This window comes from Mixophyes fleayi, chromosome 4 (assembly GCF_038048845.1).
Source record: "Mixophyes fleayi isolate aMixFle1 chromosome 4, aMixFle1.hap1, whole genome shotgun sequence".
NCBI classification, from domain to species: Eukaryota; Metazoa; Chordata; class Amphibia; order Anura; family Limnodynastidae; genus Mixophyes; species Mixophyes fleayi.
The window spans coordinates 336,878,455-336,903,660 of record NC_134405.1 but is presented as its reverse complement, the minus strand read 5'-3'; the positions used below and the strand labels follow the sequence as shown (position 1 = coordinate 336,903,660).

The 25,206-nt window shown below is 42.7% G+C and overlaps 2 protein-coding genes across 5 annotated transcripts in view; both read right to left on the bottom strand.

Annotated features, from left to right (window-relative positions):
• OVCH1 (ovochymase 1) overlaps window positions 1-1,602 on the bottom strand; it is a 46,654-nt gene extending 45,052 nt beyond the window's left edge. The window contains exon 1 of the mRNA XM_075206058.1: window positions 1,545-1,602. Within this exon, the coding sequence (XP_075062159.1) occupies window positions 1,545-1,590 (46 nt within the window). The 5' untranslated portion in view covers window positions 1,591-1,602. The remainder of the gene's footprint in view (window positions 1-1,544) is intronic.
• Window positions 1,603-3,538: 1,936 nt separating this feature from the next.
• TMTC1 (transmembrane O-mannosyltransferase targeting cadherins 1) overlaps window positions 3,539-25,206 on the bottom strand; it is a 34,589-nt gene continuing 12,921 nt past the window's right edge. For all 4 annotated transcript variants that reach the window (XM_075210540.1, XM_075210543.1, XM_075210541.1 and 1 more), the window contains exons 8-20: window positions 24,641-24,830; window positions 18,803-18,924; window positions 15,725-15,892; window positions 15,524-15,637; window positions 14,737-14,880; window positions 14,447-14,555; window positions 13,445-13,547; window positions 12,315-12,450; window positions 10,064-10,208; window positions 9,159-9,296; window positions 7,891-8,013; window positions 6,918-6,995; window positions 3,539-6,280 (exon numbers count right to left, since the gene is read on the bottom strand). In XM_075210540.1, coding sequence (XP_075066641.1) covers window positions 5,996-6,280; window positions 6,918-6,995; window positions 7,891-8,013; window positions 9,159-9,296; window positions 10,064-10,208; window positions 12,315-12,450; window positions 13,445-13,547; window positions 14,447-14,555; window positions 14,737-14,880; window positions 15,524-15,637; window positions 15,725-15,892; window positions 18,803-18,924; window positions 24,641-24,830 — 1,855 coding nt within the window. In that variant the 3' untranslated portion in view covers window positions 3,539-5,995. The remainder of the gene's footprint in view (window positions 6,281-6,917; window positions 6,996-7,890; window positions 8,014-9,158; window positions 9,297-10,063; window positions 10,209-12,314; window positions 12,451-13,444; window positions 13,548-14,446; window positions 14,556-14,736; window positions 14,881-15,523; window positions 15,638-15,724; window positions 15,893-18,802; window positions 18,925-24,640; window positions 24,831-25,206) is intronic.

Below are 25,206 nucleotides of genomic sequence, written 5' to 3'. Positions count from 1 at the left end.
CCTCCCCCTGGATCCCCCCCGCTGCCCCCCTCCCCCTGGATCCCCCCGCTGCCACTGTAGCGCTGCCCCCCTCCCCCTGGATCCCCCCGCTGCCACTGTAGCGCTGCCCCCCTCCCCCTGGATCCCCCCGCTGCCCCCCTCACTCTGGATCCTCCCGCTACCACTGTAACGCTGCCCCCCTGCCTGGATCCCCTCGCTACCACTGTAACGCTGCCTCCCCCCACTCTATAAGACACACCCAGTCTTTAGACCCCAAATTTTTGGGAAAAAGGTGCATCTTATGCATGGGGAAATACGATACATCCGAACATGATTCAGGCCCTATGTTTGGGGAAAAAGGGGATTAACTCTTTATGCCCTGAAGCTCCTGATCCAAATATCATGAGCCAACGTACTGAAAGCTGGCAACGTGATGATGTCACAGGACGTTCCTCAGGGCACACGGAGCATGCTCCTGCCAGTACATGGCAGTGGCGATCGCCCCCCCTAGCAGGGGCTTGCTGCCGGCGGCTGCACACTGTGCAGGTCCGTTCAGCAGTGACAGTGTGCTGCCCGGCTGCTCTGATTGTGTTTTAAACACACTGCCAATGCTGAACGGACCTGCACATACTGTGCAGCCGTCAGCAGCCTTAGAAATTAGAAAGGGGACGGGGCCTAAATCGCCCCCCCCCCTAAAATTGCCCCGGGTAGAGCAGTTGCCTAGATCCGCCCCTGGTACATGGGGTGGTCACTCTCTGCAGAATACTCATGTACACCCGCCCCGTGGATGCACATATACAATAAGGTCAATTAAAGAAATGACACAAAAATGTAGCTGCGGGATGTAACTCATCAAATAATGTAATAATAAAACCACTAGACATCAAATGTTGCTCAGCTAACAGCGTGGGGTGGAATTTCTTTCATGCGCTCTATAATTATTCCTCAGGGGCATCAAAAAGCAGAATTTGAAAAGTAACCGTATCCTTTACTTAATTAAAAACACAGTCCCATTGTTAGAAATAAAATGATATAGGAATTAATAAAAGTGTTGTACAACAATCACTATAATTAAATACTGTTCTCTTAATCATTACACAATCTTAGATGAGTTTGATGACATTTAGTGGTGTGTTCTGAAGCTCCTCCTCTTTAAGGGTGTTGATACCTCGGACTGGTTTACAAACATTCCGTTTAGCTACAAAATTTTCAACTGAAACACAGTAACCAATCAGCAATTAGCTTTTATCTGCCAAGAACAAGGTAAACTATGAAAGCAACTGTCCGATTGGTTGCCATCAGTTAGTGCAAATCATGAAATGTTATGAGATGAGCCGTGTATTGTTCTTTTACAGAGAATTATAGCATGTAAGTTACACCTGGACACAAGGCCTACTAAGATCTGCTAAAAGTACATATATTTGAAAGTAAAAAAATAAAACATCATGGTGATTTTCCTTTAAATGACCCAATTCACCATAATCAGGAGTAATGCCATGCTGCAGCCTGGCTATCATTAGAGGTAAACGTGTAAATACATAATAAGTCACACAAAATCATCTCACCTCTGGTATTGTGCGATATGGTCCATCTGCTGGAGACATCATCCATCGTCACCCCAGCGATGGCTGCATATTAGATTATATTAGATATAGTGACACATATCACTATAGACATAAAACACACAGTAACAATATTACCAGTGAAAGGATTTCTGAGTTCTTATTAGAAGACACAACATCGCTGAACATTGAAACATTCTTAGATATTAAGACAAAACTGTTAAAAGAAAACCTTAGTATCTAAGTGTAGAAGGGGCAATGAGGGTGGAATTAGGAACCTGCACAGGGTGTATCGCAAACATAATATAACCAACGTTTAATCCCATGTTACAAGAGACGGATGTTTAACGCAGAAATATTATCTCACCCCATGACAGGAGCAGGGTAGGAAATACCAAGTTACAGAGACACATTCTGCCTGAAACAAGGAACCATCCAGGACTGAATTAGAGGAGTCCAGATACTCAGCTGCTGCAGGTACTGGTGATTGCAGCCAGGTGGAGGTGTGAGGGGCGAGGACTGGATCCAGGTGAACAAGTCTCAGAATGTGGTCAGTCCACGCAGTGATCACAGGGAATGGTGATGTTTTTAATATAACAAATTGCAGTCATTTGCTCTATATATATATATATATATATATATATATATATATATATATATATATATATATATATATAATTTGTTGGTGGAAGTGTAAATTTAGAAGTGGCGGTATGACATAGCCCCTAGATACACCACTGTGCAGCATGTGGTTCTGTAGCTGCTATGGAACTACAAGTCCCAGCCAGTGTTCCCTCTAAACTGAGCAATCTGGAAATTATAGAGATAAACCTGTATCTTACTAGGAAACATCCTGCAGATTGTGAATGCAAACCTTTCGGGTGGAGCCCTCGTTAGTGACCTTTTAACTCTTTCCTTTCCAGATTGCTCAGCTTAGAGGGAACACAGGTCCCAGCATGCCCATCATTCGAAGGACTGCAATATGTCATATCAGATATATAGCACTATTATTGCTATATTTCCTTTACTGTGTTATGTGTCAGAGATCTGAGAGCAGGGTTATAATGGGAGACACAGTATATATGGAAAACATTACATATTTTAAAAATAGTTACACTTTGTAAAGTCCATCTTTAAAAAAAATATGTTCCGTTCATGCCTGAGAGACGCCTTCAAAAGTTATTGTTTGGTAAAGATAAACTAGATTTGTACCCTTTACCAAGATAAAAAGGGCCCTGTACAGCCTGTCTGCCCTGTGACATCCTCCTTCTCCCCTCTCTTCCATCACATGATATGATGCATATTATATTTATGAGCATTATTGAATGTTTTATATATGTGTGTATATGTGCATATGTGTGTATATATATATATATATATATATATATATATATATATTATACACATTTATATGGTTATTTAATAAATTAATATATTATTAATTATTGTTTTTGCACTTGTTCAATCTTCGTTGGTAGTTTAATTTTAATTCCAAGTAGGGTACCAGACAACTCTCAGCACTGTACTCTTTTCTTCTTTCCATTGTTTGTTGTATAGGGAGAGCACTATTCCCTTGTAGATCACTATTCCCTTGTAGATTGAGAGCTGCCTAGAACACTGTTTGGTTATCTAGCATAATTATTCATTTTTGGTTATTGCATATATTTGCTTCACTTGATTCTTGGGTCATACTGTGCGCCAATAGGAGGTTGTGTGTTGTATATATTTTTGTTTTACACTCAGAGAGCTTTTGAAAAGGAGATAATAATTTATAGGAGGACAGCTAAGAACAATGACTATCAGATACATGCTTAAAGGTAATTAACTTGCTATTCAAAGAAGAAAAATAAATCTTCTACGTGGAATAACTGCTTTAAGTTGCCCATCGCCCACCTATGGAAAATTCCAGTTGTCTGTAAAATATTCAGATTCATCAATAGCCTTTAATTCATAGCAAAGTAATACCCTGAGAGGTTCACTCCAATAAAACATCTACAAAGAATAAAACATATAACTTTATTTGGTATAACATTGCACATAAGACACTGCCATATATTTACAGTCATGACAAAAGAACAACGTTTTTTTTACAGCGGATTCCCTCAAAGACATTTCCTTCAGGACAGAAAACAAATCATGTTCCAGGTCTGAATAATTCTATACTAAACACTGAGAATTTCTAAGTATGTCACAGTCTTGACATGAAACCTCACAATAAATAAATAACACAAGCGTGATAATATTTTTTTCTATATTCAGCTGAGCCGTTGTGTCTTCTGCATTACTAGCATTCAGCTATATTTGTGCTACAATTGTTTACACAAGTTGTAATCTTACTAATTGTTATTGTATAATGTCTTGTTCAGGGAAAAATATTTTACTTTGCATGTTTTATATATATATATCTTTTTAAATATATAGATATGTCACTGTAAAAAATAGAGCGTAATGTAGAAAACTTTATATATCGTGGTACAATATATATATATATTACATTAAATAATTTATTTAGATTATTACATTTGAAGGGTTGATGCTGTGCTTTGAAAATAATTTGGGCATTTGTTTAACCAATAAAACATTAAGGTATAAAATGTGAAACGCGTTTCTTCATTTACACCCCTATATTCACTAGACTTTTATCCCCATGCAAAACGTCCCACTGCTTTTATATTTTTTTTATTATTAAACACATTTAACATATTTCACACATGACACACACTCACTACATATATTTTTACATACGTCTCTGTTGGCATCTACAGACACTACGCGTTTCACATCCACCAGGTTTCTCTAACTGCATCTTCATATAGCATGTATTGTGCAGGTGATCCTGTGGCATATACTAGACGAAATATCCATATCTTGAAGTTGTGTCATACAGTGATTGCACACAACAGTTGTGAGTCTGGATAAATTAGCATTTGTGCAGACGGGGGTACTTTTGTTGTGTGTAACATTTTTGAGATCGCTACTATGAGGAGCACTTACTACCGATGCTGAAAAGTGCGGATGTGCGCTAAAGCCATAGTAACAAATTAGCAACGAGCGTACGTCAGTCTAGTGCAAGGTAGGGATATGATTGGTCAAAAGCAGCTGGTGTATAACACCCTGCAGGTAAGAACACTTTCTTCTCAGTTCTGTTATAAAGCGATTGTACTATAAAATATTATTGTTACTTATACCCGGGTCTTTTACATGTCAGGCTTTCTGTTCTGCATATTTACATGTATGTACAGGCATGTGTCTATATTTAAGGTTTTATGTTCACACATCTTTACACATCAAAGCTGATTCTAGGAGGAGCAACACAGCAATTTTTTTTCTCCCATTTAAAGGTCCACTATTCCCATATTATTTTATCTGCCTTTAGAATGTATTTAGTGTAATAATATTCATGTTGCATTCATTTACCTAACATCTATAAGGTGTTACCAAGTCTTGTTGCAGATGTTGCTATCGCTGACCCAATTTTTGTCCAATATTTCTCCTCCCCAAACCTTTCTGCGAATCTTATTTATCTCATAAACCTCCCTTTAAGGCTACGTACGTACTGGTCTATAATAAAACCCGCCTTGTGTCTCTGTACTAGTTTGATATGAATTTAGATAGGTGTACAAGTTCGTTGAAGCCGTGCTTTAAAAAAAAAAAAAAAAAAAGGAAATTGCTATCTTGTTCAATTTAAACAAATGTGGAGAAACTTTTAAACGGCATCTCACTGCGGTTTACACGGCGCTCTAATTGCGATGCGTGTACGCGTTGAACATCACTGAAATGGAGCAAGAGGTGTTTCAATTTAGTCTCATTTAGTAGAATGAGTATTATTTTCACATCTGTTTAAATGCGCTTAACTTGCGTTAAAAGTGTATTATAAATACCATCTTTCCGCCAGTGGGTACGTAATCTAAAATCGCTTGGGCAGCACGTTGGCTAAGTGGTTAGCACTTCTGCCTTACAGCACTGGGGTCATGAGTTCAATTCCCGACCATGGCCTTATCTGTGAGGAGTTTGTATGTTCGCCCTGTGTTTGCGTGGGTTTCCTCTGGGTGCTCCGGTTTACTCCCACACTCCAAAAACATACTGGTAGGTTAATTGGCTGCTAACAAATTGACCCTAGTCTGTGTGTGTGTGTGTGTGTGTTAGGGAATTTAGACTGTAAGCTCCAATGGGGCAGGGACTGATGTGAGTGAGTTCTCTGTACAGCGCTGCGGAATTAGTGGCGCTATATAAATAAATGGTGATGATGATGATTGAGCCTAGTGTCAGGAACGAGTGTGACATAATTGAGGACGTGATATCATGTAACTGGTACCATAGCTAGGTGCAGAGATCCAATAACCTTACAGATCACTGGGTTGCTGCTGTGATCTGTTGCTTGAGGTCTCGCCCAGATCCCGACCGTCTCCTGCGGGATTCTCCCCAGCCTCCAGCAGTCCCTCCAGCTTTCTCCCTCATCGTTGCCCCCCCGTTCTCTCTTTCTTTGTCTGTGATCTATCTGCGTATGATTCTCTATCTCTGGTAAGTCTTTCAGAGGATTTGTCTTCTTGTCTGTTGAATCTCTCCGGGATCCCACCGGATTCCTGCTGATCCATTTGTAAACCTGTATTTCTTTCCTTCGTTCCTTGTAACTTATTTTCTAAGCGCTGAAGTTTCGCCAGATTTTCTTTCAGCAACTTGCTGTCAGGATCCAGCGTGGCGGCCATCTTGTAGTAGGTGCGGGCAGCAATGTAATCCCCCTAGACAGGAACCAATGAGAAAATCTATTGCACTTGCAGCCATAACTCAACCCAAGATTCCAAACTCCGCTATACACCATTAAAAGGGGGGGAACGGACTCCTTGGAAGAGAGACATCCCCCATGGGTCCTTATAACCAAGCGCCAACATCTGTCTTATTGTTGGGTGAGTCTGTCTGGTGAATATTCTGCCCCAACTTCAAAATAAAATATTTGAGAGTCAGCATATAATGAAAAACGATACTTAGGGCTTAATGAAAGGAGATCTCCACCCAAATTAAATAAAAATGGCTGGGATTTCCCTAAAACAGATCCAGTTAACTGAGACCACATCCCGAATCATCCTCAATCCCTGCGTTTTTGGTGTTGAAAAGTGGGACTGTTGGGATGTATGCAAAAAGGTATGGTCTGCTGTAGCCCCTGGCAACCAATCAGGTATGAGCTTGTACAAATGTACTGTATTGTAAGCCAATATCTGATTGGTTGCTATGGACTGCGGCACAGATTTGAACTTGCATTATCTTATTAACTAAGCCCTGATTTACTGTCTGCATCGTGATTTCTCTCTTTTCCTGCCCGCCCTCTCTCTTCTTGAACAGCCCACCCTTCGCGGTTCGCCCCCTGCGCTCCCTTAGTACCTGGATGTGCTTGATGCCGCCCATATTCATCCAGGCCTGGGCTTGCTTCGGACTCAGATCGGCCACATGACTGTAACTCTGGAAAAAAATCAATATAGAAGATGTCAAATGTAATGTCCACCTCAGGGGTCCACACAGACACCCAAAGTCACTGATTCACATTCAGGAGGCCATTTTATGGCGTGAACAGATATTCTGGGAAATGCAGTCTATCAATTTAGCAGTAACCACTGACATTGATATGGCATGAGGCACAGAGAGACTCGCACTTCAGTTATGTTGGCAAAGTATTGGTTCAAAATGGCTGCTTCTGCTGTGGTTAGGGGACAGGTAAACTTTAATAATGACTGGGGGTGGGGAGTTGCATCAAAACTTCTAAAGTAGAAAAGTAGAGGTGTTGCCAATAGTAACCAATCAGATCCTAGTATCATTTATCTAGTATATTCTAGAATATAATAGCTAGAATCTGATTGGTTGCTATGGGCAACACCTCCACTTTTCCTCTTTAGAAGGGTTGATAGATCTACCCATGGGTTTAAGGAGTACATTTATCAAGCTGCGGGTTTGAAAAAGTGGAGATGTTGCCTATAGCAGCCAATCATTTCTTTAGTACATTCAACAAAATGACAGCTAGAATCTGATTGGTTGTTTTCATTATATTGATGGGGGGGGGGGGGGTAAAAAAAAGTTTAAAAAAACCCAGCAAACATTAAAAATTAAATAAACATATTGCTGAGCACGATTGGGTAACAAAATCCCTCTCTCCTTGCACCCGTCCCCTCCCCTCTTCCTTGTTTAAAAAAAATAAAAATTATATGGAGTTGTTCAGGTTAATGTGGTATATTTATTCATCAAGACTGAAAAACACGGATTGCTTTGTGAAAGCAAGAAAATAAACCAGTATTAATAAACACAGAATGCAGTAAATAAATAAATTCACTGAATTATTGGCTATTGATAGTTTAGGGGATACCTCGAAGGCTTCATCCAGCTGGTTCAGCTCCCTCTGTTGGTTGCCTTTGGTGAAATAAAGCTCGGATATTATTTTCGGATCTTTCGGGTTCATCTGCAGAGCGATGTCGATCATTTCTAGAGCCTGTGGCAGAGAGATTCGTGGTAAAGATGGCGGAGAGAGGGAAATGGAGACTATAGACTGATGACACTAAAAGGGCATAGACTGATGACACTAAAAGGGCAATGAGAGTCTCTTCCATAGAGGACAATAGGAGGCTCCCAGAGCCTAAAGGGCAGGAGGAGGCTCCCAGAGCCTAAAGGGCAAGAGGAGGCTCCCAGAGCCTAAAGGGCAAGAGGAGGCTCCCAGAGCCTAAATGGCAAGAGGAGGCTCCCAGAGCCTAAAGGACAATAGGAGGCTCCCAGAGCCTAAAGGGCGAGAGGAGGCTCCCAGAGCCTAAAGGACAATAGGAGGCTCCCAGAGCCTAAGGGGCGAGAGGAGGCTCCCAGAGCCTAAAGGACAATAGGAGGCTCCCAGAGCCTAAAGGGCAAGAGGAGGCTCCCAGAGCCTAAGGGGCGAGAGGAGGCTCCCAGAGCCTAAAGGGCGAGAGGAGGCTCCCAGAGCCTAAAGGGCAAGAGGAGGCTCCCAGAGCCTAAAGGGCAAGAGGAGGCTCCCTAAGCCTAAAGGGCAAGAGGAGGCTCCCAGAGCCTAAAGGGGAAGAGGAGGCTCCCAGAGCCTAAAGGGCAAGTGGAGGCTCCCAGAGCCTAAAGGGCAGGAGGAGGCTCCCAGAGCCTACAGGGCAGGAGGAGGCTCCCAGAGCCTACAGGGCAGGAGGAGGCTCCCAGAGTCTAAAGGACAAGAGGAGGCTCCCAGAGCCTACAGGGCAGGAGGAGGCTCCCAGAGCCTAAAGGGCAAGAGGAGGCTGTAGGGGCATAGGACAAAGGATGAACACTGGCCAGCACATAGATGACAATGGGAGGCTACTTGCTTCCGGAAGGAAAGGAGACTACCTGAATATAGAGAGTAATGACATGTGGTACACAAAGTATGAGAGGGTTTTATGTATTACTGTTTTGACCGCTGTCGGTGTGCTTTAGCAACCAGCCGCACGGCCCCAAATCCCAGAGTCTACCGGTCTCTACTGACCCACTGGTAGGAGCACACTTCACTGACCACCAGTTTCCATTACAGTTGTGAATGCAATTGCTCTCCGCTTATTGGAGTGGTGTCACAGACGGAGCAGCCAGAGACGTGACACAGAGAGAGGGGTTTTGTAGAAGATCACAGACCTTAGAATAGGCATCCTGCTTGCTGTAGATGGCGGAGAGGAAGCGGAAACACTCGATGCAGTCAGGGACATCTTCTGCTATCTGACGAGCCAGGTCCTCGGCCTCTTCCGTCCTACCCATCACAGCCTGGACTTGTGCCTGCAGGAGACAGAAGAGGAAACTAGTCCTAGAAGGTAGCAATGACATAACGGCAGAAAGATGGGCGTGCACAGGAAGACGGAGGTGTCGCTGAAAGGGGATTGAGAGATCATATAAACGAGCAATGAAAAAAAAGGTGCAAAACTCACAGAACTAAAAACCGGCATCTACAACGGTGTAAAACTGCAATCCCACAGCGCAAACGCTGACTTGTGATGTCACACGCTTAAAACGCAAATGCACCTAGTATCACAGGTAAGACTGTGGGTTTACCAGCTAAGTTGGTCTCCTCTGAAGAGTGCAAAAATAATGGGAGGAGTTGGACGGTTGGCAGCGTTGCTGTGTACGGGTTAAGCGCACAAATGCAACTGGTTAAATAAATGTAGGTTTGCAAAATTAGATTGTTTAAATGAGATGAAAGGACGGAGATGGCGCATAGACGGGGGCGTTTCTACTTTGCAGGAGGGCGCACAAACCTTTTCTCCCAGCAAAAAGCACTTGAATTTTGGGTCTGACCCTAACGCGACGCACGTTGCACCAGAACAGCGCTCTCTGACCAACCTGTTACTAACAACCACCAACCAGCAAACCTAGGCGCAGTCTGATTTAAATTTTTGTCCTCCTAGTGACCGTAAAGTGGGCGTGTACCTTGAAACGTGCTGGGTCATGTACTGAAAGACGCATTGAGGATCCAAACATGTTATGGTTCGTAAAAGATCCCTTTAAATAAAAACAGACGCAACCTTAAGCGCTGCTTCTGTGCTCACCAGGGACAGACGTATCTGAATGCTGTCTGGGTGCAGCGCCGTGGCCTCTTGGTACAGACGCAAGGCCTCCTCGTATTTCTCCGTGTTGTAATACAGAGCTCCAAGAGGGGTGATGACATCGATATCCTTGGATATCTGCAGGGCCCTAATGGCGACATAGAAACAATAAAACGTCATGTGACAGATTGTGAGCTCCAGTGACCAGAATTCTTTTACTCTGATTCATTAAGGAAAATAAGGCAAAAAAAAAGGAGTAAATTTGCTCCGGGACAAACCATGTTACAATACAAGGGGTGCAAAATAGTTTATTATTTTGCACATAAGTTAAATACTGGCTGTTTTTTCATGTAGCACACAAATACTTGATAGCTTTATTTTAACACTGAAATTTAAAGTTGATCTAGAACATGCCTTACCCCAACTATAAATCTATCCTCATATTTTAAATTTACCTCCCCCTCCAATGCAACATGGTATTGCCCAGGTGCAAAGTTACTCCTTTCTTTTGCTTTACTTTCCTTAACGACCCAGGTCCTAGATGTCTCAACACATGCTCCTGTATGGCTTCCATAGTATGTCCAATTTACCTCCCTCATTGTACCATGCTGAGGAATATGTTGGCGCTATATAAACACAGGATAAGCAGAATAGGAATTTTGTCAAGTTTATTTTAACCTGTTTACTGTTTAGACAAACTTGGCCAGAAATCCCACTGTGTGCTGATGTTCACTAAACACAGAAGATGAAAAGGAACAATTAAATTTCAGTTGCATGTTAATTATTCATGGATGAAAACGTGCTGGACTGCAAACATTATGTTTGTACAGTAATTTGCTGACTTCACTAATGAGACCTCAAACAGGGAGACTGGCCAAATTAGGCACAGATCGGGTGACATGTGCAGCCAGCTTCATAATAACGATAATAATAATTATAATTGGTCACTGCTGTAACTAATCTTCCTGGCAGCCAGAAAGAAACACAGAGCAGATTTATATGGCTGATTTTACCGTACAAAAAAGTGTTATCCAAATATCACATTATGTTGAAGAGAATAAAAAAGGTTATTTTACTCTAAAATATTCCATTTCATTGTCAATTAGAAGACAATAATATGTAAACCTAGCCATAGGTCATAGTAAATTAAATATGTAAATTAGCAAAAAAAAAAAATAAGAAAAGGAAGAGACATTAGGCCCAGGGGCAAGGTGGCAACTGCCCCCTGGGCCGGTCCCATAGTGGGCTACCGTGTCCTGGGTCACCTGCATGTTTTCCCATTGAAAATAGGCTGCTGAGTCTAGTCTTTCCCCCCCAGGCAAAAATATCCCAGCCCTCCCCCTCATCAAGCCACGTATTCTGAACACAACCCACGTTTAGAATTATACGCACGTATTTAGGCTTTGCGTCCGCCCGAATTCATCAAGGCATGGATCTCAAGATACGTGTGCTTTTGAAGATACGTGTGCTTTTGAGGATACGTGTGCTTTTAAAATCGGGGACTGGGATTTGATCAAGCATGATGTAAGTGGATAAAGGATGAATACGTTTAAAAAAACGAAGCACGTTGGGCCTGATTCACTAAGGAAAGTAAAGCAAAAACAAATGAGTAACTTTGCACCTTGGCAAAACCATGTTGCATTGGAGGGGGAGATAAATTTAAAATGTGGAGACAGATTTATAGTTGGTGGAGGGTATGTCCTAGATCAACTTTAATTTTCAGTGTAAAAATAAAGCTATCAAGTATTTGTGTGCTACATTAAAAAACAGACATTTAACTTATGTGCAAAATAATAAACTAATTTGCACCCCTTGCATTGTAACATGGTTTTGTCCAGGAGAAAACTTGTTTTTTTTGCCTTATTTTCCTTAATGATGTAGGACCCCCGTCGCTATAGTGCATGATGAATCTCAATATTACTGACATGTAGGTAGTTAATAAAGACTGAATATCTTCTGATGCAATACTACATCTGACATTACAAAGACAAGACAATAGCCGGTGCTTTCTTATACCGTGTTGTGAGCAGCAACAGAGCTGCGGAGGAAAGAAAAACTGCGCAAATCTGCATCTCTCGGCTGCAGGGAAAAGGAGGGTTCCTAGAAGCAACTCCCTATATCCTGAGCAAAACAGCAGATTAAATTAAGGGAGGTTCTCTAAAAGAAGACAATCCCTTTAAGTCCTGACTTGTTACACATCCTATATTCACCTGATTAAATATCCCAGTACAGTTAAATCTGTTAAAAGTCTTACTTTCTGTACCACATCTCAGCCTCCGCATTCTGGTTGAGAGAACGGTAGAGGCGTCCGAGATTCAGCATAGCCACGTGATGATCGGGGCGCAACCGAAGGGCAAGAAGATAATGAGACACGGCTTTCTGGGGAACTCCTGGAAGAGGAAGTCAGAGAATGTCAGCTCTTTGGACCAGCAAGAAGGGTTATTTTTTTTTTTTTATAAACACTACTCAAAAGGTCCAAAAGGACACTACGTAAAAGCGACCAATCACACTTTCATTGTCTAACTTGCAAAACGCAGATAAAAGCTAAATTATTAATAGAGATGCCAGAAAATCTTTCAGAGTGGTTCTCGAATTGGATTCTAAGGTTTGAATATTTCTGATAAATCTCTTGAAATTTAGATAGACTACAAAATGGAGCTAAATTTGAGCACAGCAAACAGGCTAAACTATGTCGGAGCTGGTTGGAACATGTTCAAACCTAAATGGCGACACTGTAAAATATTTGCACAATTTTCTGTGCATACATCACACTCAAACAAAGTAATGTATATACACAGGAATGTAGAAGACATAACTAAAGATTCTATAAAAGAGATGATATGAAAATGTTGCCCTAAATTTCAGATTTGACATTGTACTTAATATTTCCTATAACACAGTGGGTATGGTTTAGTTAGTGCTACAATAAAACGTCACTTTTATAACAAAAATTATTTAAAGGAATAAAAAGGACATATTTAAATCTTAAATAATGACGTTTTAAATTATGAGTATGGTGGTGTAAAATGTAATCCCTTCACAGACATTGCTCCACCTATATAGAGTACTCCCCATCGTCGGTGGCAGATATGGGGGGAGTGGGCGATTGGGGAAATAGCCCCCCCCCCCCTGCCCCCTAAAAGCACTCTCCATACCTTTCAATTCGGCTGAAAGGTCCAAACATTGAGAAGGAGGTGGCGGGTCCAACCGCGGCTAACCAATTAGAGTGAAGGAGGGGAGTGACTATGCTAACTTGCCCCCCCCCCCCCCCTGAAAAAAGTCTTGGTCTGCCCCTGCCCATCATGAGTGTTCCTCCTATTGCTCATTCATGTTAATTCTGCAAACTTTGAAATGATTAATTGAAACAATAAAACTCACACTCACCCACATCCACCAGGAACACCCCATAATTATTTTGCAGGTCTGAGCTTTCAGGACAATTCTTAATTCCTGTCAGATAAACCTCCTCAGCTTCTTCATGTCGCTTCTGGAGAGACAATAGTTGAAAATGTAATGTGACAATGCAACGTGTGGTATAAGACAATAGATGGCAGAGTCATTGCTTGACACATTGTCCTACATCGGGGTATGGTATGCCATTTTTCCCTATGCTAATCGGTAAGGAGTGCCTCGGAGCTAACCGACAACAACTCCTTTAACCACTTAACACCCAGTGCAGTTCCATGGCCAACCTCAATCTTTCACTGAATCTCTGGGGTTCCATGACCAAGTACGATATCATCCTGCTTTTGGCAGGCACACATTAACACAAGACCGAATGTAGTCGGTGATGGATAAAATTTGTGATTGTTGCACGGCTGCTCTTTATCAGCCCAATGAGAGCCATAACCCTTGTTGGTAATGTTATTCTCAACTCACTCCTTCTAGCACACAAAGTGGCCAAATCACTTGGATTGGTCGCATTTCGACTCCAATCTGAGCGACACTTTGGGTTTGAGGTAGCCTCTCATCATTGCAGCGAGAGGGACTTTTTTTTCCGGTGACAATCCGGGAGACAGTAGCTCTTTTGGGGCTCATGTACACCCTCCCACAAATGTACAGAAAATATCAACATTGTTTCTAAGAAGCAGAGGGGGTGTCTATTAGGAATAGCCTGGTACTTCACTCTATAAAATGACAGAGACCATGGTAAATAATGGTGATTGAGAGGATGACTGTAAGGGATGTCACAGAACAGTGGCCTATGGGAGCCAAAAATGTAAAACGTGGGTCTCGGGAAGGGGGGGGGGGGGGTGAGCCAGTGTAAGAGTCACATGACAGAGACCAGGGGGGGAAAAGCCAATGTGGGTTAAAGGAACCGGAGAGGATGAGGATGACGTGACCTAAATGGAGATATTACTTGTATTTGTATTATCACCATCTCACCTGATCAGCCAACAATGACCCAAGACTTGAATACGCATCAGCAAAATAAGGGCCATGAAGCAACGATTCTCTCAGTAAGATCTCAGCCTCGTCATTCTCGCCCCGAGTTCTGCCGCAAAGGAATAATCATTGCTTTAATTTTCTGACAGCCTATGAATTAAAGAGCACTTACCAGAAGCAATAACGGTATATTAAAATCCGGAATCGCAAGTCTTATGCGGGTAATGTTAATATATAAAACATTTTGCATAACATAAATGGTGTTTTGTACGACATGTGCTCTTCCTCACCTGAGCAAGTTTCCGAGATTGAAGAGCGCCCGGCTGTGCTGTGGGCTGATTGCCAGGGCCTTACGGTAATATTCCTCGGCTGCTGTGGCGTTGGTGGTTAAGGTGCCAAGGTTGTTGAGGGCGCTGGAGTGCTGCGGGTACAATCTATGAATGACAAAACACTTATAAACACAGCGACCTTGTGTCTCATTCTTTATAGGATATTATTTCAATTTATATAATATATATGTTAATATATAATATATATACAATTACTTTAGGCAGCCAGAAAGCAGCTGCTTTGCAAAGGAGTAACTTCCACCTGCATGTATAAATAGAAGTATACTGGAAAACTAGTCAAGAGTTTATATGTGTGTCCCTGGTTTCTGTCTGATGGATTCTTTTTAAACTCCAGGGAATTTTGGTATGTGTTAGAAGGCTGTATCCAATGTGTTCGGCTCAAGTAAAAAGTGTTCCGGTGTCCAGGGACTATTTCTTAGTCGCAATAGCGATCTGGTGCCTGGAACTTGCGTAGCCGTGAGCTATAGTTATGACTGCTAACATATCGCTAGACCCCACACATTAGACTATGTCCGCTGTTGTCCCTAAAAACAGTCCTACGCATTCTACTAAGCCCCATATATTACATGGTCCTCCACTATCAAACTTTCATCTGTACAGCTCCAAAAAGTACACAGCGCCCCATCTGCATTCACCGTCCAGTGTTAGATGGGAGGGGGAAGACACTCTGCTGGATTAAAGGACATACACCATATTTATCAGCGACAGGAAGAAGATGTTCCGATACCTCAGCACGGTTTTGTAATGGTTTATCGCCTCCTCCTTCCGATTTTGGTCCTTCAGAAAGTTGGCGTAGTTATAGTGCACTTTAGCATTGTGCGGCAAGGTCTGGACCCCCGATCTGCGACAAACGCGACACAACTGTGAGAAGACCAACGTAGGACAGTGTAGACGAGAGACACAACAGCGTTCTGTACTCTATAAATACCGGAAGAGCGATTCCCGCGACCTCCAGCACTCGCTCTGGGAGACGGATTTCCAGGAGAAGAGGAGGAGGAGGAGCAGGAAGCAGAGGGTGACGGCGGAGGACCCCCGAGGGCCAGCCCGGAGGTACAGACCCTTCAGCCCGTGGACACACAGGATGCAGAATCCCATACTAGAAGGAACGACAACATAAATAATAGGTAATAACATATTTGTGGATACAAAAATTAAAATACCTGTCAGACAAAACTTAACAAAAAAAAAAATCACAAAAGTGTATTGTGTGAGATAGACAATTCTTCAGGGGTACTTTCACGCTTTGTGAGCTCAACCCATTAGTTGGGCATCTTCCATACTAAAGGGAATACAGGGGTTAAATTATAAAGAGAGTTTAGAAAACTAAATTTATTTACTTTGGAGAAAAGGCCCCTTAAAGGTGACCGAATAATTAAATATAAATACTAAAAGGCAATGCCAAGATTCGTCTAATGAACTTTATGTAGCAAGGACCAGACAGAGGACAGAGGAGTCACCAATATCAAATGGAACAAAGATGGTTTCTCTATCAGCATAGGAAAGGGTTCTTTACTGTAAGAGTGGTTACACTGATGAATACCTTACCACAAGGTGGTGATGGCACCACAGCAGAATTTATAAATGGATTGGATCTGTAGCTATAATTGGTAGAGAAGGTTAGGGGGACGACTTATCCATTTTTTGGGTCAAAAAGGAATCCACACATCCCCTTGTGAGACTAATTGGCAAATCTCAAACTGGGTGTTTTGTTTTGTGTGTTTTTTTTGCCTTGCTCTGCATAGGCAAACCGAGGGGGGGGGGGGGGAGGGGGTTTGCTAGTGCCTGGAAACCCCCCTCAAACCCTGTGGCACTGTATAATTGAAGTGGCTGGACACTGCTCCCGCTTCACACAACTCTGCTTGAAAAGGGAGAGCTCCGTAGAGCACGCAGCATTGCCCGTGTATAATATGGGGATAGAAAGAGTTGGAGAGCAGCCAAACACTGTCTAAAATTATAGCCACACCCCCATGCATGCTGGTCACGCCCACTGGCGGCGTGGTGTATAAACCCCCCTCTACAAATCCTGCGTTTGCCACTGCTCTGGATCAACACAATCAGTGTTTATGAAAGGTTGAACTCTGACTTTTGTTCATCTTTACTAACGATGTAACCAATACTGAAGAGACTGCAACTAGGAACTAGTGACATGACGACATGATGTCACAGTGATGTCACTAGTTCCTTTGAATAATGTCTCATTCCACAATATGGCTGCCCCCAGTCTATGCAGACGACAGATACACGTGAAATAAACGTATCTCCCTAAATATGTTTTTGTTCAACTCTCATTCCCCCCCTGTGCTCTGCAGAACGTGCGGAGAGGTTTTGTGCTATTAGAAAACTACTGTATACTTTGTGCTATTTCTCTATTATAGGGTCCAGCCGCCTCCCAGGAGCAGACACATCATTACTTCCTGTCCAACTAAAACTCCACTAATATTATCCATTGGCTGCAGATACGTCCCCTCCACCCAGCGGGAAGGGAGATCCTCCGCTGAACAGCTTCCAAAAAACCTTCAATCTATCATCCCAGAGGCTGTTTGCTTTGGCCCCGGCTCTGGAGCCGTAGCTCTGTGAGGGGGGCCCCTATGAACGCAGGAGACATATTTTATTACTATGCTGATCAACATAAACAATTTGAAAGCTGCAACAAATCAGAATTTATTGCAGCTGAAACAAAATCACTTCCAATTTGAAGGAAACCCACGTTCAGAGTACGCGTTAAATGCTGCACACGTGGGGCTCTAAATATCCGGCATTTGGGAGACCCCAATCACTGCATCAAATATGTGTGTACAGCACATGAAAGGCAGATGCGCTACTTGATTTGATGAGGTTTTCACGTGGTTTTGAGGTGATGATTCGGCCTGTGTTGTCCCCTTACTAAAAAGCGGTAATAATTCTTATGGCTTCTCTCTGTTCTTGGCAAGGAAGGCGGGATGATAAAATAGCGCAGTGATTGTCAGCGTTTGCTAAAAGGTGGCACATTCCATTCCGTAATACTGACCTGTGGTGAGCGATACAATAGAGGCTCATTGATGGTTGGGGGAGGGGAGTGAAATGAGCTATCAGCACTTATTGCATTTTACTAATGGGACAAATGTACTTTGAGTCTGGGGCAGCACGGTGGCTCAGTGGTTAGCACTTCTGCCTTACAGCACTGGGGTCATGAGTTCAATTCCCAACTATGATCTTATCTGTGTGGAGTTTGTATGTTCTCCCCGTGTTTGCGTGGGTTTCCTCCGGGTGCTCCGGTTTCCTCCCACACTCCAAAAACACACCAGTAGGTTAATTGGCTGCTAACAAATTGACCCTAGTCTCTCTCTGCCTGTCTGTCTGTGTGTGTGTGTTAGGGAATTTAGACTGTAAGCCCCAATGGGGCATATAAATAAATGATGATGATGACACCGCTGAACTGAATTACATTCTGCCCGAGGAGACGAGCTCTAAATAAAGTCTCCCGAACATCACCGGCTTCAGACCAAATGCAACAGGTACTGACAATCCAGTATAAAATGTCTCATAATACTCTAATATCAGACAACTCGTTACAATACACAGAGAATCCCTCGCTACAAGTATATTAACATGCACAACAAGCCTTAGACTAACGGGAATTACACAGAAAAGGACAGGGTTGTAAATTGTCTTAAAACTCCAAATTCTATTAACAAAATACCACCACATTTACGGGTAGGATATAAGCGGGTGTATGCTTTGTAGAATACCGCCCCGTTCTGCAATTTTATGGAGTACCCCCCTAAATGTTTGACAATAAAATTCCATTGAAAACTTCTTGATTGTAAAACGCCAAGTGCTAAACATTCCCGGTAAATTATCCCAGAACCCCCCTTTATAGGACTTATAACCCCCCTTTATAACCCCCATTTATAGGACTTCAAGCGTGTTGTCTCAGACTACAGTGTAATTTTTCAATGCATGGAAACTTTTACTTATATTTTTGCCATGTAACATTCCGTTCAGGAGCAGAGTGAAGAGCGTGTACCTGGGCATGTAGAGAACCCGTTCGGCCACCACAAAGCCCACCCTGAAGAACAGATTACTGGCTGGTATGAAGGGGAAGATCAGGAAGAGAAGCCCCACAACGGTCTCCCGATGCCCGGACCTCTGTAGGATACACAGAAACATTTATTAACACACAGACTATCTCTAATATATTTGTGTTCCCTAAGAAAAAGTAGTTTCTAGTAATTGACCCCTGGGAAATATGAGAGTATTGATATAAAAAATCTAGTAGCATGTAAATGAAAATGATGTTCTTACTAACACTAGTGGAAAGAAAAGAGTTAATTATAAATTAAGTATAAATTATATGTGGTGCATGTTTAAATTTGAACATATCCAGTTGCCCTGGTTATCTCTCTGTTAGCAGCGCCATCTAGTGGATGAGACCAACATGACCCTTGAAAGTTAGCTCTCAATTTAGAAACACATATATACTAGAGATGCTCAGACTTGGTTCCTCAAGAACCGAACACACCTGAACTTAGGGGATCCGAGTACCGTGCTGAGCTGGCTCTGTACTCTCGCGCGCCCTCGGAATCGAAAACGAGACAAAACGTCATAGTTACATCGTCGGATCTCGCAATTTTTGGATTCCTTTTTAAGATCCAGCATATATATATTCTATCTTGCCCCACTTTTCTTTTCTGCCACTGCTGTGTGCCAATGTGTCCTAGATGTGCTAGGAGCTGCCGTGTGTTTGTGTCATTGCTCTGTCGCTTACCATCCAGCCAGGTCGCTGCAGTATTTGTCCGAAAGTGTATGAAAATAATATTGTGATCTGTGAGGTGGTCAAAATTGACTGCAAATGACTTGAAATTAGTGTTATTGAGGTTAATAATAATGTAGGAACAAAAAAATAGCAAAAATATGTGATTTTAGCATATTTTAGGATTTTTTCTAAAAATCCAAAACCAAAACACACGAGGGCGGTTTTGCCAAAACCAAAACACGAAGCTAATCCAGATCCAAAACTAAAACTAGTTCACGGGGGTCAGTGAGCATCTCTAATATATATGGCCCAAAACTAGGGACTCTCACTGTTTAGAGTTAAGTCCACCCTATTAGCAGAAGCGCCTTGACGGGGCGGGTGGCTTACCATACATTTGCAAATGTGTGCAACTGAAAATTCTGCATTTCTATGTACAAGTAGAAATAGCAGCTCCTTTGATGGTTATACCAGTGTGCTGGAGGATTTTTCTCTGTATTTCTTCCTTTTAGGATAACCCCACCCTCTCAAGCACCTGCTATGAGCCTATAAATTGATTGAGCAACTTCCACTTCGTATTTGTCTGAGAGGCATGTTGGTGTCAGTAGCTGAGGGGGAGTGCTGACATTGCATTGCTGTTTGGAGGCTTCTGGGGTGCCTCTTTGGTAAGTTAGAGCTCAATTTAAAAACACATATGTATGGGCCAAATATATGGGACTCTCATTGTTTAGAGTTAGGACCACCCTATTAGCAGAAGCGTCATGGAGTGGCGGGTGGCTTTAAACATACATTTGCAAATGTGTGCAACTAAGACTTTTGCATTTTTATCTACAGTAGAAATAGCAGATCTGTTGCTGACTATAGCAGTGTGCCGGGGGATCTCTCTGTGTGTTTGTTCCTTTTAGGATAACCCCACCCTTTCAAGCACCTGCTATGAACCTACAAATTGATTGAGCAACTTCCACTTCTGCTGTGTTCATTACTATAAACTGCCTTATCGAGCTGATCATTTTGAACATATCTATTGTGTGGATGTTAATGCAAAACTTAATAATACAAAAAAAATGTTTATTTTTGAAAAACCAAATAAACATTTATTAATACATTCTCTTTTCATTCTGACGCAATGAAACAGTTATTAAATACGACGAAGAGACATAAGATAAAAATACGGATGTCTGTGATAGAAACATTACTGACGTTTCGTATAATCAGATCAATAGCCTGAAACTCCCCAAGCCTCTGAATGAGTAACTTGTATAAGGTGACCCTTATGTAATGGAACGCTTAAATGCCAAAATACAATATAACACGTTCATCGAGAGTCATGTGATACACAATGGGCGTGGCCTATATCTTAAGTCAAAACATTCAGAGCTGGGCGTTGGCGAAAGTTAGGACTGAGTGTCTTTGAAAGTAAATTTGCAAAGAAATTAGATGGGGCTTTCACACTCCTCACTTCCACTATTTATGACTCATGCCTAAGACTTGCCAAAGCCAACAGCCAAATCATATCCTGACCGCTTTCCTCTACGGAACAGTTATCCATTATTGCTCCGGAGATACTGATAATCTCAACTGCTGCTTTTAAACATCGGGCAACAGCGAAAAAACGACCTTTCGACACCTCCGCCTCGTTAAACCAACTTTAAATCACTAAATACTGCACATGTTGGTCTGAATATAATATTTCTAATTACCCTTCCCCCCACCTCCTATCCAAAGATACAATTTTAGATCCCATCGTACTTTTTGAACTATGAGAAAGCTTGGTTGGTGTGTCTCCCTCTTAACGTAGGCATAGAATGGAATGTCATTAGGGAAGGGCTGTCGGCAAAACACTATTTATAGAGATATCATCGAGGGAGAATAAAATGAATATTAACCATTTGTGGGCTGTAATGTCTAATAGGATATGAGGGTGGGTTTCGTTTGATGTTCTGTCATGTCTAAAAAATCTTGTCTCTATCATGGTCATAGAGCCACTGTAGCCTAATCAGAAATATACCAATAAAATCACCAGGCGGCTGCGTTGTTTTTCCGTTACTACGGTAGAAATCAGCGCTCATTTTTCCTGGCACTCTTTTCCGCCGAGAAGTGTCTCTGAATGTCCGCGAGACACGTCGGAGCGAACTGAATCTCCCCACCCTAAATGTTTCTGAAACAATGATATAAGTATATATATATATATATATGGCGGTATTTCCAGGGCCGCGGAGTTGTGTTATACTTTAATGAGTTTTGTAAATCTGCCAAACATTTCATTCACACTCAACGGTAGCAGGAACCAAGTGTGAGGCCTGGAGAACAGTGACGGGCGATTGATGCATTATAAAACGTCATTTCAATGCCAAAACATCCGAAGGCATATTTGTTATTACACCGTTGTATTTTCTATAGGTTTTGCAGAAAACATAACAATTATCCCTGCACTTTAAGGGATAATTGTCCCCTTGTCTCAGTGTCAATGTTTCAAACAACTAATGAGAATTAGATGACAGCTTTGTCTATAGCAGAAGCAGGTGGTGCAATTGGATGAAATGCAGCCGTTTCAGCCGTTTCGCTGGGGTCCATTCGTGTGCTAGGAAGGTGATCACAAAAGACTATTACCGTCATCATCTGACCAAAAATGGATATCGACTTCCATTAGATTATTATCGGTAATGGCGGTCGTTTCCGCTCACGAATGCAGCAACAACAGACCAGTTTCCCGTTGTGCCAGCTATGTCACCTCATTGTATAAGAGAGTCTGCGGGAGACCCCTTCCGCTAATAGTGAACTTGAGATATCAACTGGTGGGACGTGACTGCTGTGCAGGACTCTTGTACAGACACAGTGGGCACACGCAGCCACTCCAAACTGGGCATGAGGCTGGGTACACACTACAGAAAATTTCTCCCAATGAGAAACGACTTTACAACGACTGAAAGTCCCGATCAGCAGCCGATTCCTGTGCACACACTATACACGTTTTACACGATTTACCATCAGATCTGTGCTCTTCATCTGTCATAACCATCGGCTGAAAAGATCCTGACTCTGTAAACTCTATGGAGATCTGAGTGCGTACACACTGCAGAATCTGCTCCACATCGTTCCATCGTTTATAGATTTTATTTTTTTAGTCCGTTTAGAAAATCAAATGAAACAATATGATGTCCTTTGGTCCGATAAAACATGATTGTGGGAGCGTACACACTAATCCTATAATGGAACTAACATTCGGGGCAGCACGGTGGCTCAGTGGTTAGCACTTCTGCCTTACAGCACTGGGGTCATGAGTTCAATTCCCGACCATGGCCTTATCTGTGAGGAGTTTGTATGTTCTCCCCGTGTTTGCGTGGGTTTCCTCCGGGTGCTCCGGTTTCCTCCCACACTCCAAAAACATACTGGTAGGTTAATTGGCTGGTAACAAATTGACCCTAGTCTGTGTGTCTGTGAATTTAGACTGTAAGCTTCAATGGGGCAGGGACTGATGTGAGTGAGTTCTCTGTACAGCGCTGCTGAATTAGCGGCGCTATATAAATAAATGGTGATGATGATGATGATTGTGTGATTGGCCCGATAATTGGGTGATAAACCTGTAGTGTGTAACCAGCCTAAGAACACTCTGGAAACAATCATTTGCAGACTCATCTAATGCCTTATTTAAAACACCAAACTCATTCTTGTTAGAACACCAGTTGATTTACAGGGGAAGTGCATTGAGCAAACATAACAAGATCGTTATCACACCGGTCACCCGGGTTCACGGCTAATGACCAATTAAAACAAACAGCAGCGGCTTTGTGAGAAGCAGTCAAATGAATTCTATACAAATTTCTTCAGAAAAAAAAAAGAACTTTCCAGGCACTTATTGGGATGATGAGATCTGCTTCCTGCAGCGCTGATAACAACCAGATATGAAGCAGTTTTCCTCCCACTAAGCTGAGGGAGAAAAGAAAAGTTTACAATTTATTTGCGTCCATTGGGATTATCCACTGGCTCCAAATCCGCTGGCGCCTTGTTGAATGGGGTGTGGTGATCCGGTGTCCTTCAGCTGGTGCAGAGTTACAACTCATCTACGATGGGAAAGGGTCAAAGGACGCTCATCCAAAAATAGGTCAGATTTAAAGTATACTTGCCCGGAATTTCCTGGAGATTCCTGAATTCCGGGTAGGTCTCCTGTACTCCCGGGAGAGCAGGGAATTCTCCCGCATCCTGCCCACTTCCGAGTGAAGCGAGCAAGATGGAGGCCTCCATGACGCATTTCTCGGAGAATTGCATCATTTTGGCCCCACAATGACGCAGTTTTGTGGTGGGTGGGCCAAAATTATGTGATTCGCTCTCCATACACCCCACATCCCCTTTGGGATCTCCCAGAAGGGAACATTTAAAAGTTAGTAAGTATGACTTACAAGGCCACTAACCCTAACATCCAAGATTTTCCACAGTAAACAGGTACTGGCGGCCATTTCTTCTGGGCTGAACCATTATTCATGAGAATGCAGCCTATACACCCATTAGGAGCCGCTACTTCATGAATGTTGGCCCTTTAGTGATGTCACTGGCTTAGTCCACAAAATGGCTGCACACATGAAGTGCCTCATGCCTCAGTGAGGTCACTGATTCCTAGTGAATTGAAAGGCAGAATATTGGTTCAGACGACAAAATGGCTGCCTCCACCGTGTGTAGGTGACAGGTGCACTTTAAGAGAACCTCTAGGTCTCAGATAGGTCTCACACATGAACAGGACATTAAATTGACAATTAGATCTCTTCTGTTACTTATGTCAGGGTCTCCGGGACAGCGCCCCCGGCAGGTGGGGGAGAATACAGGGTCTGGAACCTTTGTGTATCTCTAGTTCAGGCCTGGCCAACCTGTGGCTCTCCCGATGTTGTGAAACTACAAGTCCCAGCATACCCTGCCAGCTATCAGCTGACTATCTGCTAGCAGAGCATGCTGGGACTTGTAGTTCTGCAGCACCTGGAGAGCCACAGGGTGGACAGATCTGCAGGGAAGTGTAACTGAGAGTGTGTTTGCATCAAGTGTTTTATTTTCATAACTTCCTTAAATCTTTCTCCACAGATTGAGTCATTATTACCTCATTATTACACTCTGTGTACTTCATACCTTGCGGGCAGCCAGGCAGTGCAGCCCCAGAGATAGTAGCGCAGCCAGTAGGAGGAGAGTCTGCAGATTCCGGCTGTCCCAGATGGAATGGATCAGGGGTATACTGCCCACCTGCCAGTCGTAGCAGAGGGTGATCGGGGCGAGCAGCAGCCGGGCGTTGTATGCCAGGAGGTAGGAGAACGTCAGGAACCTGCAGCAGACAGAGCAGAATCTATCAGTGATCTGATGTTACAGTGTCACATGAGCCCCTCACCCCCCCATATACTCTGTATACACATAGAAAATCTAGGTATATGTGTACATGCATGTTCAGTGTTCTGTGCACATGTGTGGTCAGTGTTCCAGGCATATGTACTCATGCATGTTCAATGTTTTGTGCTCCTGTGTGTTTAGTGTTCTGGGTGTATGTGCATGTGTGTTCAGTGTTCTGTGTGTATGTGCATGTGTGTTCAGTGTTCTGGGCATGCTTGTTCAGTGTTCTGTGTGTATGTGCACATACATGTTCAGTGTTCTGGGTGTATGTGCATGTGAGTTCAGAGTTCTGGGTGTATGTGCATGTGTGTTCA